The 16556-nt window shown below is 38.4% G+C and overlaps 1 protein-coding gene across 1 annotated transcript in view; it reads left to right on the top strand.

Annotated features, from left to right (window-relative positions):
• ARHGEF33 (Rho guanine nucleotide exchange factor 33) overlaps positions 1-16556 on the top strand; it is a 99769-nt gene that overhangs the window by 58154 nt on the left and 25059 nt on the right. Inside the window, 5 exon segments of the mRNA XM_043986881.1 lie at positions 1661-1790; positions 4493-4625; positions 8490-8504; positions 8506-8574; positions 11939-12022. Coding sequence (XP_043842816.1) covers positions 1661-1790; positions 4493-4625; positions 8490-8504; positions 8506-8574; positions 11939-12022 — 431 coding nt within the window.

Here is a 16556-nt window from a genome sequence, read left to right as displayed (position 1 = left end):
CTTAACTATTTGGATAGTTCTATCAGATTATGAAACTCTTGGGAACAATTTTTTTAAAGTGCTTTTTCTTTTCATCATAAATATAACCCAAACTAAAAAATATAAACATTTCAATATACAAAGAACAGGAAGAAAGGACTGTGAACTTCTGTTAAGAACAGTTTTTTAAAAGTATATATCAAATTGAACACTGTAGTAACATAACTGACCTATTTTCCTTTCTGAACTTCCTTTGTTTTCTCCTCTGTATTTAAAAATATTTTATTGATGTTTATTCTTTTCTTTTCCTTTTTTTGCATCATTATAACTACCCACCAACTTCCTTTCCTTCCTTTCCATTATTCCAAAATTCCACAGAAATTTTCCCTTGTAACAAATATAATCAAGAAAAACAAATTACTCTATTGGCTATGACTGAAAATGTGCACCTTATTCTGCATCTCTATTTCATCACCTCTCTGCCAAGGCAGGGTTTGGGGGGGCGGGGCAGGGACTATATCTTCTTCATTGTGGTTTCCCTCTCAACTCCTACCAGAGTATCTTCTATACAACAGAAACTCCTTAAATATTTGTTTTTGCTAAATTATTCCAATATGTTAAGGGAAAGTTTTCTAATATTGTGTTATTGCTTTATAGATGTCTGAGTAAATAAGTATCTTTAAGCTCCAAGGAGTGATTTACTGGTCTAAGATAAAACTTCATCTTTTTCTCTCATGGTTTCACAGATTACAAAAATGGAGAAGATTCACTCAGTTAATGCAGGCATTTAATAAATGTTGGTTGAATTTGATTGAGAATTGTGGTACAGATAGGAATCCACAGATGTTCCCCACCTCTCAATTAGCCACAGATTTGAGGTGCTATAGGCACTGCTATAATAGTATCTAGTAAGCAATAAGATTAGCTTCATTTTCCATCATCTTTTCATTCCCCTCTTTCCTGTAGAGAAACTGAAGACACATGGTTTACACGCAGACAATAGGAAGGGCTCCCTTCAAAGATATATTAAGTGCTCACCAAAAAAACCCAAACCAAACCAAAACAAAAAAACAAAAAAGGGGCAGCTAGGTGGCACAGTGGACAGAGCACTGGCCCTGGAGTCAGGAGGACCTGAGTTCAAATCCGACCTCAGACACTTGACACTTACTAGCTGTGTGACCCTGGACAAGTCACTTAACCCCAACTGCCACACACACACACACACACACACACACACACACACACAAAGATATATTAAGTGCATATTACAACTCTGGATAAATTGTCTTAAGCTAAATCTGAAATTGTTAGGCCTAGAAGAGATCATAGACAAATCATTTAATCCTATTCCTTCATTTTATAGATAAGGAAGCTGAAAACCCCCAAGAGGGTGAATGATTTGCCAAAGGTCACACAACTGGTTAGTGGCAAATCTAGACTAGAACTAAGGTACTTGATATGAAAGTGAATACTTATATAGTACTATATAATAAAGATATATAGTACTATGATAATAAAAAGAATTAAGTTAATGGATACTCAATGCAAAATGTTGTGAATTCTTCTGCCAATGAGGCAGGTTTTATTGTTTGAATTTTTTAGCAATAGACTAACTCCTAAATAGCAAGTTACAACATCCTGATTTTTTTTCCAACCATTTTGTTTGGGTTAATTTTTAAAGCTAAAAGACAAACTGTGGCTCTGGAGCTGCTTGAATCAGAACGAAAATATGTCATCAATATATCCCTGGTCCTGAAAATCAAAGCAACATTCCAGGGATCAGATGGGAAGAGGAGTACCAAGGAGAGAAGGTATCCTTGTTGATTTTGTCTTTCAAGCAATGTAAGAGTTAATTTGCCCTAGTTATCTCTCTAATCTTGTCATTCTAGAGCAATGGCCAAAGGCAGTATAAGATCCTCTTGCCCATAGCCTGTAAAACCAGCCTTGCAAAAGAGGCAATAAAACGAGCCTTGGCCTGTATTGTGAACGTGAAGAGAATGATCAGTGTAGCTGGCTGGGGATCATGTTGTTTTCCACCTTGCAATGTGCACGCCCACTCTAAGGTCTAGATTATTTTTTCCTCTTGGGATGTGGAGTGGCATTAGAGGGTCACCAAGGTGCCACATGATTGTTTGCAGGTGGGGGCTTCCTGGACCTATGATTTCATTTGTATAGGGAATGATGGGGGTGGAAATTCTCTTCAATGCTGCTTACAAAAGGCTGTTAAAACTCGCCTCAAATGTTGCTTTTTGCCCATTCCAATAGTAGTGGGAAGTATGTGTATGTTTGGAGTGGGAGGGAACATGTGCTCAGTCTGTGATGAAGGCAAGTGAACCTAGAAGAAACAAAAATCTGCGGCCACAACACAAGCTATGCAAATATGTAAATCTTTGCTGGATCCTTGAGTAGGAAATAAATCTTTGTGGAAGTCTTGGAGATGCCATTCTTTCATTTTCATCTTTGCCCAATAGCCAGCACAGCGTCTTACACTTAGAAAGGCATAATAAACGTTTGTTGAATTAAATAGATCCTTACTGGCTGAAAACTATGACCTCGGGTACAAACAGATGTTTTCTAATAAAGGGACAGCAAGATAATTGCACAGTCAAGGGCAGCAAATAACTGACCAGGTAGCTTCCCAGCATGCTTCCCTGTTTAATTCAACAGAGGTGTTAGGCTATAAATCACCACTAGGTGTCACATATCTAAATGCTTTCTTATTGCAGAAAGAAGAAAATTACTTTAATAATCAATTTTGAAAAGATTAAGGCTTTTTTTAGATTTTCCACAGAATTTCCAGTGAGTAGAGCTATGTGTTAGCTATCTTCCTTTTGGGGGGAAAGTTTCTGTAAACTTTAAAGGACAATGTAAATGTGAATGATTCCTTTCTTATTGCAGAGCCTGCACAATCTCGCCTATTGCACTAAGGGTTTGGTTTTTTTTTTTTTTTCCAAATGACTGGTGGCAACATCCATATTAATGAGATTACAGATCTACTGAAGTTAACCACTAGAGTAGACTGTAATCTTTTCCTAAGTCTTGTGGCCCAACCTTAGGCTGTCAAGTGCCAGGATTTAAAATTTGAGCTATAACTGGTGGTGATTTTTTTTTAAAGTTCACCCATGCTCCTTTTTAGGCCTTTTATTTGAGCTCTAGGAGAGATTACATTTCTGGGAAACACTGTCAGAACTAGCCTTTGGTAGATTAGTAAAATAGATATTTTATTTTGGGTACTCCTCCGCTTATTGGCTGTTTTTACTCTTCTACCCTACCCACAAGTTGTCACCCAAGTTTTAATTTACCACAGACAGAAGGTGTCAAACCGACTGCAGTTTGCTGACTCTTTTTCATGCCTTTCTCTTCTCAAGTTTTTGGTCCATTTATTCTTCCTCTTTCTTTCTCTCTGTCTCTCTTTGTCTCTGTCTCTCTCTGTCTCTCTGTCTTTGTCTCTCTGTCTCTCTGCCTCTGTCTCTCTCTGCCTCTGTCTCTGCCTCTCTCTCTCTCTCTCTCTCTCTGTCTTTGTCTCTCTCTGTCTCTCTTTTTCTCCCCCTCTCTCTGTTGCTTTCTCTGTCTCTTTCCTTCCTTGATCTTCAGCCCTCTCTTCAAAGAAATGTGGGATATAGAGAGATGCAGAAAGGAAAAGACATGAAATTTTGAAAAGGGCAGAGTAGATTTCTTTTCATATTTTCTTACTACATTCTTTTCATAGTACTCCCCTTAGAAGGCAAATGAAAGAAAAAGGAAAATCTTACATTTCATAGGGTTTTTGTTCGTTTCCAGCTTTAAATACATGATCCAACCTCCCCATAGTAACTCCCTTCAACCTAACCATTAAGAATGACCAATAAGGTAATACAACTGCAAGTAAGTTCTTAGGACTATTACCAGATAAATACACAGAAAGAAGAAAATTGGCTTTAATAATCAATTTGGAAAAGATTAAAGTTGGTTTTTTTTAGATTTTCCACAGAATTTCCAGTGAGTAGAGCTTTGTGTTAGCTGTTAGCTATCTTCCTTTTGTGGGGAAAGTTTCTGCAAACTTTAAAGCACAATGTAAATGTGAATGATTCCTTTTCAGGTTGCTATAATAACTAATATTTATATAGTCCTTTAAAGTTTGTAAAACACTTCACATACATTATCTAATTTGAACTTCACAACAACTGTATAAGGAAGGTATTACAGGTATTTCCCCTACTTTACAGATGACACAATGACTTGCTTGTGGTCAAGCAGCTAATAAGTATCAAAGGCGGGATTTGAAACTTCAATTCCAGCACTTGATCCACTTTCATTTCACTTAAAGAAGTGAGAAATTCCAAATACTTAGGAAAGCTTAGTCAGGCAGCAAGAAGGAACCCTTTCTACAGCTTCAGAATTCTATCTGTGGTGTCTTGGGCTCAGGGAATATTTCTTTCAAAACAGGGACTGGTCCATGCTCCTTATATTCCTATTGATTCTGTCCCATTCAGTACTTAGTTTGTATCGTCATATCTATCCATTCTGTTTCTAGTCTTTTCCCAGGTTCCTTGAGGTACCTTGTCCAGCAACATTTGGATTTACTTCATGCACTGCAAGAAAGGGTCCTGAAATGGCCACGACAAGGAGTTCTGGGGGATTTATTCCTTAAATTGACAAATGATGAAGTAAGTTTGGTTATTGACCTTTTTTTTTTTTGCAGGGCAATGAGGCTTAGGTGACTTTCCCAAGGTCACACAGCTAGTAACTGTCAAGTGTCTGAGGCTGGATTTGAACTCCAGGGCCAGTGCTCTATCTACTCTTACTATGGATTACCAATCGGATTATTTAGATCACTACCTTTTTTTTTTTTAGATCACTCCCTTTGACTAGTTTGTTTCACTTAGGAAATAGATAATTTGACTAACAGAATCATGGAATCATAGTGGTAGGTAGGACCCCTAAAAACCATCTAGTCCAACTATATTATTTTACAGATGAGGAGATAAAAGTGACTGCAAGATGGTATTAGTTAACAATAGTAATTGTGAAAAAGAGAAAAGGGGAAAATTGTACAAAAATATTTATAGCAACTCTTTGTAGTGGCTAAGACTTGGGAATCAAGGGAATGTCCATCAATTGAGGAATGACTGAAGAAGCTGTGGTATATGATTGTACTGGAATGGTCTTGTGCTATAGGAAATGACAAACAGGATGATCCCAGAAAAACTTGGAAAGACTCATATGAACTGTTGTGTAGTGAAATGAGCAGAACTGGGAGGATATTGTGCATGGTGACAGCAGTATTGTTCGATGAGCAATTGTGAATGACTTAACTACTCTCAGCAGTACAGTGATCCAAGACAATTCCAAGGGACTAATGATGAAGCATACTATCCACTCCCTATAGAAAGAACTGATAAAAAGAACACTTGTGGAGTGTACATAGATAACCTGGTTGATGTCTTGTGGAGGGGGGAGGAAAGGGAGGGAGGGAGAAAAATTTGGAACTCTAAATCTTATGGAAATGAATGTTGAAAACTACCCTTACATGTAACTGGAAAAAATAAAATAAATGTCTCTCTCCCCCCCCCAATGGTATTGGAATAGGCTGGTAATTAGTTAGTAATGGAGTAGGGAGGAGGACCCAAATTTCCTGATTGCCAGTCTAGTGTTGTTTGTATTTTGCCACTCTGCACCATTTAATAGGTATTTTTAAATTTCATATCCCAGAGAAGTTTAAAAATAGGTTGGATGGTCATCCTGTTTGTTGGATTTTGTTTTCCTCCTGTGAGGTAAGAGACAAGATAGGATGACTTCTTGACAACCTTTTGATAGTCTACAGTTAAGCTACAAATAGGATAGTAAGCTTGACTTCAATTACTGACAAAATTCTAATATGTATTGTTGAAGAGGTGGTTTGTGAATATCTAGAAAAGAAAGCAGTGATAATAAAGAGTTAGCTTAGCTTCTTCAAGAACCAGTAATGCAAGTTAATTTTTTTCTTTTGTGCTAAATCTATTTTACCTAGATTTTAGCAAAACTGTTCACAAAGTCTCTTCTACTATTTTTATAGGTGAGATGGAGACACGAGATAATTACATGATTATGAATTCAGAATGGGTTGAATGGGCAGGCTTAAACAGTAGCCATTAATGGTTTGATGTCAGTGTACAAATTGGTCTCTGGTGGTTGTTACTAGGAATCTTAGATAGATTCTCTATTATTTCACAATTTTATCAACAACTTTGGGGGAAAAAGGCATAAGTAGCATGCTTATCACACTTACAGATGACACAAAGCTATAAGGAATAGCTAGATCTTGAATGACAGAGTTAGCATCCAAAATATCTTGACAGGCTAAAAACATTGGGCGTGTTAATAATGTAAACTCTTATTAACTTGGGTTCAAATAAATCATCTCACAAGTACAAGATAGGAGAAATTTTTCTAGATAGAAGCACTAGGGGTTTTAAGATCTATGGGGTTTAGTGCCCTGCAAAAAGTGGCATCAAACTGAAAAAGAAGTGGGGGCCACAAAACCATCGATAAAGATTCCTATAGGTTACATAGTGCCTTAGAAAACCACACAATAGCATTATTGTATATGTACAACCTATGTCAAATTGCTTACTGTCTTAGCAAAGGGAGGAGGGAAGGGAGAGAGGGAGAGAATCTGGAGCTCAAAAAATTTTTAAAAGAATGTAATGGTTTTTACATGCAATTGGGAAAAAATAAAATATTACTAAAAAGAAAACCACATAAATATCATTTGTTTTATTTTAATTATTTTGTTAAATATTTTCTGATTACATTTTTATCTTGTTTAAGCTGAACTCGAAAATGTTGTGAGTTGCTGTTTAACACCTTTGGTCTATAGGCTCAATATGAGTCAGCAGTGTGATATTAAGAAAAAAAGTTAATTGTCATGTTAAGCTGCATTAGGAGAGAGTGTCCTGCATTGAGGTGATAATCCCTCTATACTCTATCTTAGACATATCACATCTGAAATTTAAGAGCACAAAAATTTTAGGCAGGATAAATGAATACTTAGAGAAAAGGGCACCCAGGATATGAACAACCAATATTAATGCTATATAAAGATTAATTGAAGATAACTAGAGATATTAATATGGTGAAAAGAGACAGAGGAGAGAAGACAGAAAACTTTCTTCAAATATTTGAAGAGTTGTCCTGTGAAAGACAGATTAGATTTGTTCTCATTGCACCCAGAAATTTTGTTCTAGTTGACCCAGATATTAAAACCAGTAATAATGTAGAAGGTGCAAAGAAACAAAGTTAGATTTGATGCATGGAAATACTTCTAACAAGAAAGCCATGTACAAAGTAAAAATGGGCAGCTCAGGAAGGAGTGACTTTCCCATCACTGGAAGTCTTCAGGGAAAGGTTGGATGACCTCTTGTTAGCCAAGTGGAAGTTAGTCTAGTGGATCCTTGTTTAATTGGACTAGATGGAGGGGGGCCTTTAAGTCTCTTTGACTTTTGAGAGTCTGAAAATTCTGCACAGTAAAATTATGAGAATAGATTATAGATACTATCAAAGGAAGAAACATTCTCATTTATCTTTCTGACAAGTCATTAGAATGGAAGGAAATTTTCAAAATGAAATATGCCTTTCATTATATTAATAATTTTGGAAACTTGAGTCAGCTCAGAAAGGATGTTTTCCTCTTGGTTTATAGTTGTTTTTTAACCTTAATACAGAGATGTTGTGTTTGTTACAAATGCAATGGAAATAATTATGGATTTGGAGTCAAAAGATCTGGGTTCAAAATCACAATTTTGCTACTTGCTATCTATAAGTCCATAGTCATGTCTTCTCTGGGCCTCATAAAGTGTTCTCATCTGTAAAATGGTAGGGTTGGATTAGATATCTTTAAGGTCTCTTTTGGCTATCAATCATCAGTATAGGGAATTCTATATTTAGCATTTAAAATATATTTAAAGAAAAATTAAATATAACCATGCTAATTCGCAGAAGGAGCAGCTAGGTGATACTGTAGAGACTGCTGGGCCTAGAGTCAGGATAACTCATCTTTCTGAGTTCAAATCTGACCCTTAGACCTTCCTGGCTGTGTGACCCTGAGTAAGTCACTCAACCCTGTTTGCCTCAGTTCCTCCATCTGTAAAATGAGCTAGAGAAAGGAAATGGCAAACCACTACAGTGTCTTTGCCAAGAAAACCCCAAATGAGGTCTTAAAGAGTCGGATATCACTGAAAAATGACCAAACAACAAAAATTTGCAAGAAAATTTAAAAAGAGTTAAAGTTGGACTATTTATAAAGTGTTCTGGCTTCTGCAGTAATATGTGCTACTATAAAAATACATGGTATGGGGGCAGCTAGGTGGCGCAGTGGATAAAGCACTGGCCCTGGATTCAGGAGTACCTGAGTTCAAATCCGGCCTCAGACACTTGACACTTACTAGCTGTGTGACCCTGGGCAAGTCACTTAACCCCCATAGGCCCGCAAAAAAAAAATACATGGTATAAGTATTGTTTCCAATTCTTATGCATTTTTATGTTATTTAAAGAATAATTTTCTGGACCTACTATGTTGCTTACCTGAGGGACTTGCCTGAATGCATCTCGTTGGTCCACGTCGTTGTCCTGAAAGAGGTGAGCTAACCATCTGTATGAAAAAGATGCTACTGACCTATTAGCCTAAACATGGCAAAAACTCTGAGTGTTTTGGGAATGGGTGTGTGCTGGACCATTTACCCTTATTTATTTATTTATTATTATTATTATTATTTTTTTTTAGTGAGGCAATTGGGGTTAAGTGACTTGCCCAGCGTCACACAGCTAGTAAGTGTTAAGTGTCTGAGGCCAGATTTGAACTCAGGTCCTCCTGACTCCAGGGCCGGTGCTCTATCCACTGCGCCACCTAGCTGCCCCATTTACCCTTTTTTATATAGATCCTGTTGTGGCCAGTGCCATTTTCAAGAATATTGGAGAAGACTGCATCAAAGTTAAAAGGCGCTCTTTCAGGGATCAAACCTTGCCCTCATTAGCACCATCCTCTAATCAATGGAGCTGACTACAGTAAAGCTAACCATCTGTGACTCTTCTAGATGCCACCTACAGACCTGTGGTCCTTTAAGCTCTCTCATTTCTGTATAAGGATGTTCTATTATTCTAGAATTTGCAGGGCACACTATAGTCATATGACTCTTTTGGTTAACTGCACTTGCAAATTGGGAGTAAGTACCATTGTTTCAGTGAAACTCCCTGCAAATAATAGATTATCAATAAATATTCCATTGGTTCAACTTTAAGCTATTCCCCTACCTACCCTCCCAGTCTGTATTATATAAAACCAGCTTGTGGTCTATAATCAGTAGCAGCTAGGCGGCATAACGGATAGAGGGTTGGATTTGCGGTCAGGAAAGACTTGAGTTCAAATCCTGTGTGTAAAATAGGAATAACAGTACTGATTTAGCAGGACTCATGTGAGGATCAAATGAGATAATATATGCAAAACGCTTTGCAGACTTTCAAATGCTATATCAGTGGTAGCTATTGCATATTGTTTTCTTTTCAGATATAACATTTTAGGGATATGGCCTTTATTTGGTGGTAGAATATATTTGGACCAAAATGGTTTCATAGATTACCAAAGGCAATGAATTCATTCCTGAGTGGACAAATTACAGGTAATTTCTGTAATTTAGCTACGCTGGTCCTCATTTAGCAGATCTAGGCTTCTGGGAAACAGAATTGAAGTCTTTCTAGCTTGGTGGACTTCATTAGAGTTTCTGCTAAAATAACAGCAGTGGGAGGCAGCTAGGTGGCACAGTGGATAAAGCACTGGTCCTGGATTCAAGAGTACCTGAGTTCAAATCTGGCCTCAGACACTTGGTACTTACTAGCTGTGTGACCCTGGGCAAGTCACTTAATCCCCATTGCCCCACAAAAACAAAAACAAAAAAAGAAAAGAAATAACAGCAGTGAACCCAGTGTCTCTTCCATGCTACAGTGAGGCATCAGGGTCAGAGCAATGTGGTATATTCTTTAATACCTCCAACTCATAGAATACAGAAGAACCATAGCAACCTTTAAGTCCTATATTTTACTAGTGTGGAAACTGAGGCCCAGAGAGGCTAAATAAAGTAAAGTGTCCGAAGTTACCTAGATGGTAAGTTAACTAAGGCCAAAAGAAAAAAAAATGCAATTAAACTCTTCAGTGGTGATGTTATATCAAGTAGTAATGTGAACAGAAGGTGAGAGAGAGAGAGAGAGAAGGACCACAAAGAGCTGGACTCACTTTACAAAGCAAAGCAGGACAATTTCTTGGCTATTAAACAGAATTTCTCTTAGTGTCAGACCATTGTTTACCCTTTGGGAATAGACTGACCCTAGGATTATATGAACAGATCCATTAGCAGATACCAGAAATGATTACTGAGAATGTATGCCATGGTCTTTGCAGAATAAATTCAAGTCTAGTTATTTTACTGAGTCTCCCTTATTTGATCCCCCACGTTTGCCAAGTCTTATTGATTCTGTCCTCAAAACATTTCTCAAATCTTTTCATATTTTCTCCACTGACCCTGATGCTCCCCTAGTTCAGGACCTTATCACTTTGTGCTTGCCTTCTAATTAATTCCTATGCTTCCAATCTCCTCTGTCTCTGATTTATTTTCCACATAGTTTTCAGGTTAACATTCCTAATATGCAGGTCTCACCCAGTCATGTCAATCCCTTGCTCAATATTCAGTATCACTCCCCATTGCCTCTGGGCTACCATAGAAACTCCTCAGCCTGCCAGGGAAAGTCTCCTCCAGTATGGATCCTACCCATGCCTAAAATGGGCTCCTTCCTCATACCTGACTCTTAAAAATTCTTAATTTGTTTCTAGTTTCAGAACAGGAGCCAGCTCCTACAAGAATTCCTTCCTGATCCCCTCCAGGTGTTAAAGCTTGCTTCCTCCTCAGATATTAGAATTTATTTACTTATTTGTGTATGTACTCTATCTCCCCATTAGAATATAAGCTCTTTGAGGGTGAATGACATATCCTTGTTTGGTTGGTGTTTTTTTGTTTGTTTTGTTTTGTTTTGTTTTGTTTTAGTGAGACAATTGGGGGTTAAGTGACTCGCCCAGGGTCACACAGCTAGTAAGTATTAAGTGTCTGAGGCCAGATTTGCCCTCAGGTCCTCCTGAATCCAGGGCCGGTGCTCTATCCACTATGCCACCTAGCTGCCCCCCGTTTGGTTGGTTTTTGTCTCAGCGTTCCCCAGAGTCTTTCATAGTAACTTTCATGTAGCAGGTGCTTAATTAATGTTTGTGAATGTTACTATTGCGTACTTACTACGTTAGGCTGTGAGAAATAGGAAGCATATAACACCATGCTGCTTGGCAAAAAGTAAATGCTGAAATGCTTTTTTATTCATTTTCATTCATTCATTCTTTCTTTCTTTATTTTGCACGGGGCAATGAGGGTTAAGTGACTTGCCCAGGGTCACACAGCTAGTAAGTGTTAAGTGTCTGAGGCCAGATTTGAACTCAGGTACTCCTGACTCCAGGGCCGGTGCTCTATCCACTGTGCCACCTAGCTGCCCCTTTTTCATTCATTCTTTTTATATATATATATATTTTATTTTATTTTGGTGAGGCAATTGGGGTTAAGTGATTTGCCCAGGGTCACACAGCTAGTAAGTGTCTGAGGCCAGATTTGAACTCAGGTACTCCTGACTCCAGGGCCGGTACTCTATCCACTGTGCCACCTAGCTGTCCCTTTTTTCATTCATTCTTAAGACACTCCTACCCTGATTAATCCTGCCTGGCTTAATGTGGAAGTATAATACGGAAGAAAAAAATGCTGGGTGATATAACTAGTTTGGCTAAATTATTTCATCTCTTTAGACCTCAGTTTCCTCATCTGTAAAATGAGGTGACCGTCAGGGTGGTCGCCCCATCACTACTGATGACACCATGCCCTTGAAGACAACCTGTAGTAACTCTACTTTTCTTTGAATTCAGGCTGAAGAAGAGATTAAATCTGACCTGTACACACTGTTTTTTCACATAGTCCAGAGGATCCCTGAATACCTCATTCATCTGCAGGTAGGTATGACTGGTCAACCCATATGACTTTAAACTCTCCATACTTGAGGTATTATATAAATTTAAAGGAACTGTCACTATTGATAAAGTGACAGTGGTTTGGAACTTAATATTGCTGCTCCCTGTCCCTCTTCATGTAGAGGAAACCTGGAATTATCTGATTACTTTATTAGCCCACACAGGTTCGAGCTAGTAGCCATGGGAGCAAGTTTGCTGTATTTTTGTTTTTGTTTTAGTCATTTCAGTCATTTCTGATTCTTCATGATCCCATTTGGGGTTTTCTTGACAAAGATACTAGAATAGCTTTCCATTTCCTTCTCCAGCTCATTTTACAGATGTGGAAACCAAGGCGAATGAGGTTAAGTGACTTGGCCAGGGTCACACAGCCAGTAAGTGTCTGAGGCCAGATTTGAAGTCAGGTCTTTTTGATTCCAGTCCTATCTCTCTACCCACTGTGCCACCTAGCTGCCCCCTTGCACTATATAGCATAGCATAAATTCTTTTCTTCCAAGAAATACAGGACTTTATATTTGCTAAAGCTCACTAAGGCCCTCTTCCTCTATCCCCATGATGTTCTCAGGCACACCTCCCTCCTTTGTTCTTCCCTTAATGTCACTTTGTATATCCTACCAAAATTATTTACTGTCATTATAATATCATCGGTATACATCAGCACAGTCCTGATACTTCCTAGTTCCACTATACTTCCACAGATTCCACTATGAAGTTGGCAATCAGGTGCCTTAGTTGGCTGGTTCTTTTTTCTAACATCACTCCCTCCTGGTTTGACATTCCTGTTGATTTTTGGTACCTTCTGTTTGCTGGTCTTTGTAGTCCTGTCTCCCCCTATATTTCTTGAGATAAAATACTTGAGAAAAACTACTGAAGGTATATATTCCTAAATGACAACTCTGACATGATCAAGGTTATTTCTTAAAATAGCTTGGTCTCTATCAGTGAGAATAAGGAATCCCATGAAGTTGCAGCCAGTATTCAAATGTGCACTATTCAAAGTTATATTTATATAAAATGTGATCATTGGTTCCAGCCCATTGAAAATATGAAGTTCAAATTTGAATAATGCAACCATTTCATAGGATTCATTATTTGCTCCAGTCAGAACCTTGGCTAAATACTTCTGTGGGCCTGGGTCAGCTACTACTTCTCTCCTCCTTTCCAGACTCCTACCACATGCAAAGTCCTTCAACCCAGGGATTTCTAACCTTTTTTGTGACATGGACCCCTTTGACAGTCTCCTGAAGCACATGGATCCCTTCTCAGAGTAATGTTTTTAAATGCATAAAATAAAATTCATAATATTACAAGGTGTGTTTTGTAAAATTATTTGCTATGACTATATTTTATAAATTAATTGTTATTTGTATATTACTATTTCTGTTTTGGCAATAAGCATTGTGTGTCTCTATAACTATTCATAGTCTCAGGTCTTTATGCCTACATAGTCCTAAGAGGAAGAAGGGCACACTAAGAGACAGCATTCTGAGCCAAGGGAGCAGGTCAAGGGGGCCAAGACAGTGAGCCTTTTGTGGTCAAGGGTTTTATCTTCTTTCGATTGAGGAGGGTCATTATACATTGATCAAAACTAATTGGTTAACATTATTCAATTCCTTTGATTAACATGACGTGAGGGTGGTCCAAATTAAAATGAACTCTACTGATGGCATAAGGGGGAAGTATACAAAAAGCCATCCTTGAAGGGCAAAAGAGAAGTCCAGTATCTAGGTGTAGTTTGATCCCATCAGTTCAATGAGCTAGACAAAAGAATTAATCTCCATTTCTTTTGTACCCTTGGACTTGTCCCAGGTAAGAGCTGAACTTTCTGGAGGGGGGGGGCAGAAAGGACTGAGAAACTGATCTCTGGGTCCCCCCAAGAAACTCATTATTAATAATTATTTTCTCACAAAGGAAATCAATTATATTGAAATAGTTATCAAATATTAAAAAATAAGTTCATGGACCTCAGGTTAAGAAACCTGTTCACTTTGGTTACAATTATATATATATATAAAATATTTATATATATAAAATTAATAACCTGTCATACTACCATTTCTTCCCTTTTTCCCTCCCCATCCCCTGACAAATTTGAATCCCTACTTCTAAGCAAAATATATCTCATTATACTTCAAAAATTTTATATTAAATTCAAGTAGACTGCCCGTCTTCCCTCCTTACCCCACTCAAGGATTATAGGTAACATTGGCTTAAAAAATATGTAGGAACCTTTTTCTTCAGAGCTCCTGACCACAAGTAACCTCTGTACTACATGAATGAGCTCAAGGGGACCAGGACCCCATCATTATGTCCCCATCACCTTGGATTCCAGTGCTCTCTGGCTATACTTCCATGGGCCTTGGGAACATCCGTGAAATCTGCTTTCTAATCATTCCAACCATCTTCTTTTTTTGGGTATCCTTCCAAGGGTGTTCATCAAGCACTTTAGACTGGCACTGTCAGTGTCTTGACCACAGACTATGTATGAAGGACCTGGTTGTTAGAACGGTCTATTACAGCTACATATTCTAGGAGTTAGCCCATAGCCTGAACCCCAAAGCTTTGGGAATATCTATGCCCTTTAGATACTATTCCTGCATCTAGTAAAGGTCCAAATGGCATCATTTAGGTCAGGGATGGCAAACTACCGCCCACAAGCCAAATCTGTGCCTCTGCCTGTTTTTGTACAGTCACTAAGCTAAGAATACATTACCAAATAATAGCATTCACAAATGTAAAAACCATTCTTTGCTTACTGGTCAAATAAAAAGAGGTAGAGGACCAGATTTGACCTGCAGGTGGTAGTTTGCCAACCTCCAATTTAGGGGAGCAATCACTGTGAAATAGGGGCCCATCATTCTCATCATTAATGCCAACTGAGGTCCAACTGCCACTGATGGACAGGTAAATGCAAGAGCCCCGGGAGTGGCAGCGCCCCACAGACCACCAGCCCTGTTTCCACCATCCTGGGAAACACCCTCTGTGGAAACAGTATCTGGCAATTTCTTCTGTGGGTGCTATCACCCCTACCTCCTCAACAGGAATAGCTACCAGGAAGAGAACATCAGCACCGCCAAAGTCCCTTAATACTGTCCATTAGTTTAATATCAGAACCAAGTATGATTTCATCAGTGGAAATAAGATTAAAGAAAGCATTACCATCTGCTTTGAGGCTATACCCTAAGGAATATCCTATTTGTAGCTGAAATTCCATTGATGAACTATCTCCCCCATGAGAATGTGAACTCCCTGAGAGCAGAGACTACTACCACTTTTCTTCTTGTATTTCCAACACCTAACAGTGCTTTACACATAGTAAGCATTTAAATGCCGTTTTCATTGATTTATTCATTTATTCCTATCATCCATTATACTTTTCCCAACTCTGACCTGGTTGTCAAGAGACATTACTAGTTTAATTCTAGTTTAATTTCTCTCTGAACTTCTTGGTAATTTAGTATCGGACACCTTGGGAATACTTGGATCAGTGATGCCAATAAGTTTGCACTGCTTCTTCAGTCAGTCAAATGCATGTCTCCACAGAACTGGGTCTGTGTGTGTGGTGGGTGAAAGATGAAAGGTTTGAGCTTCCAAACATTATTAAGCAATGCATACCAATTGCCCAACAAACCAGGACCAGACCCCACTAGTTTAGGACTGGACCCTGAATACTGGGGAGACCGACTTTTATACATTAAAAACAATTAATCAAATGAGATCAATTAATTGAAAGGAAACAATAGAATATAAAGTAATCTGATTTCTAATTGGAGGAAAGATTAGGGACTTTCCAAGTTGGGAGGGGGAGAGTGAACAGGTATAGTTCCTGAAATCAGATAAAAAGGTCTCCCACTCCCCTCAAGTGTCTGTAAATAATCAAAGGAATGTGGAAACAATAACTTATTGATCAGTATGGGGCAGTTTGCAGATAAGACAGATGGGTTGCTTGAGATGTACAATTGTGAGAAAACTCCTTGCAGCAGTCTTTGAATCTGACAGGATTTCTGGTCAGCATAACCTAGGTCCTTGGTCAAGGGTCTCTAAGCAGAAGATAGGGGTGATCCAGCTTCCCAACTATAGAGGGTTAGGGTCAAACACTGCAATAAGGTTTTCTCCCAATTAAATAAAATTTTCTTACAGGATAGAAGCTGGACTATATCCATAATCAAATAGAAAGGGAACTGAACTAGCTCCAAAGTTGTCACAAGATGCGTCAGTGTGGTTCCCTCAATTCCCACAACTAACCACTTGCTGTCCCAATGCCCTCTATTCCCTCATATGTAGACAGCATGAGGCAAAAGGCTTCTCTGTTTGAAAATTACTATCTGTTATAAGGTAACTGAAGTTCTGGTTTCTCCTTTGAGGTCAGGCAGTGTCTCTAGAAAACCCCTGTTAAAGTATGCTTCTTTAGAGCAGAGATTATTTCATTTTTTTGTCCCTGTATTTGCAGCACCTAACATAACATCTGGTCCATAGTAGGCTCTTAATAAATGCTCATTGATCTGATTTTCCATCTCAC

Source organism: Dromiciops gliroides, chromosome 2 (genome assembly GCF_019393635.1).
Source record: "Dromiciops gliroides isolate mDroGli1 chromosome 2, mDroGli1.pri, whole genome shotgun sequence".
Taxonomy (NCBI): Eukaryota; Metazoa; Chordata; class Mammalia; order Microbiotheria; family Microbiotheriidae; genus Dromiciops; species Dromiciops gliroides.
This window is presented reverse-complemented; position numbering and strand designations above follow the sequence as displayed.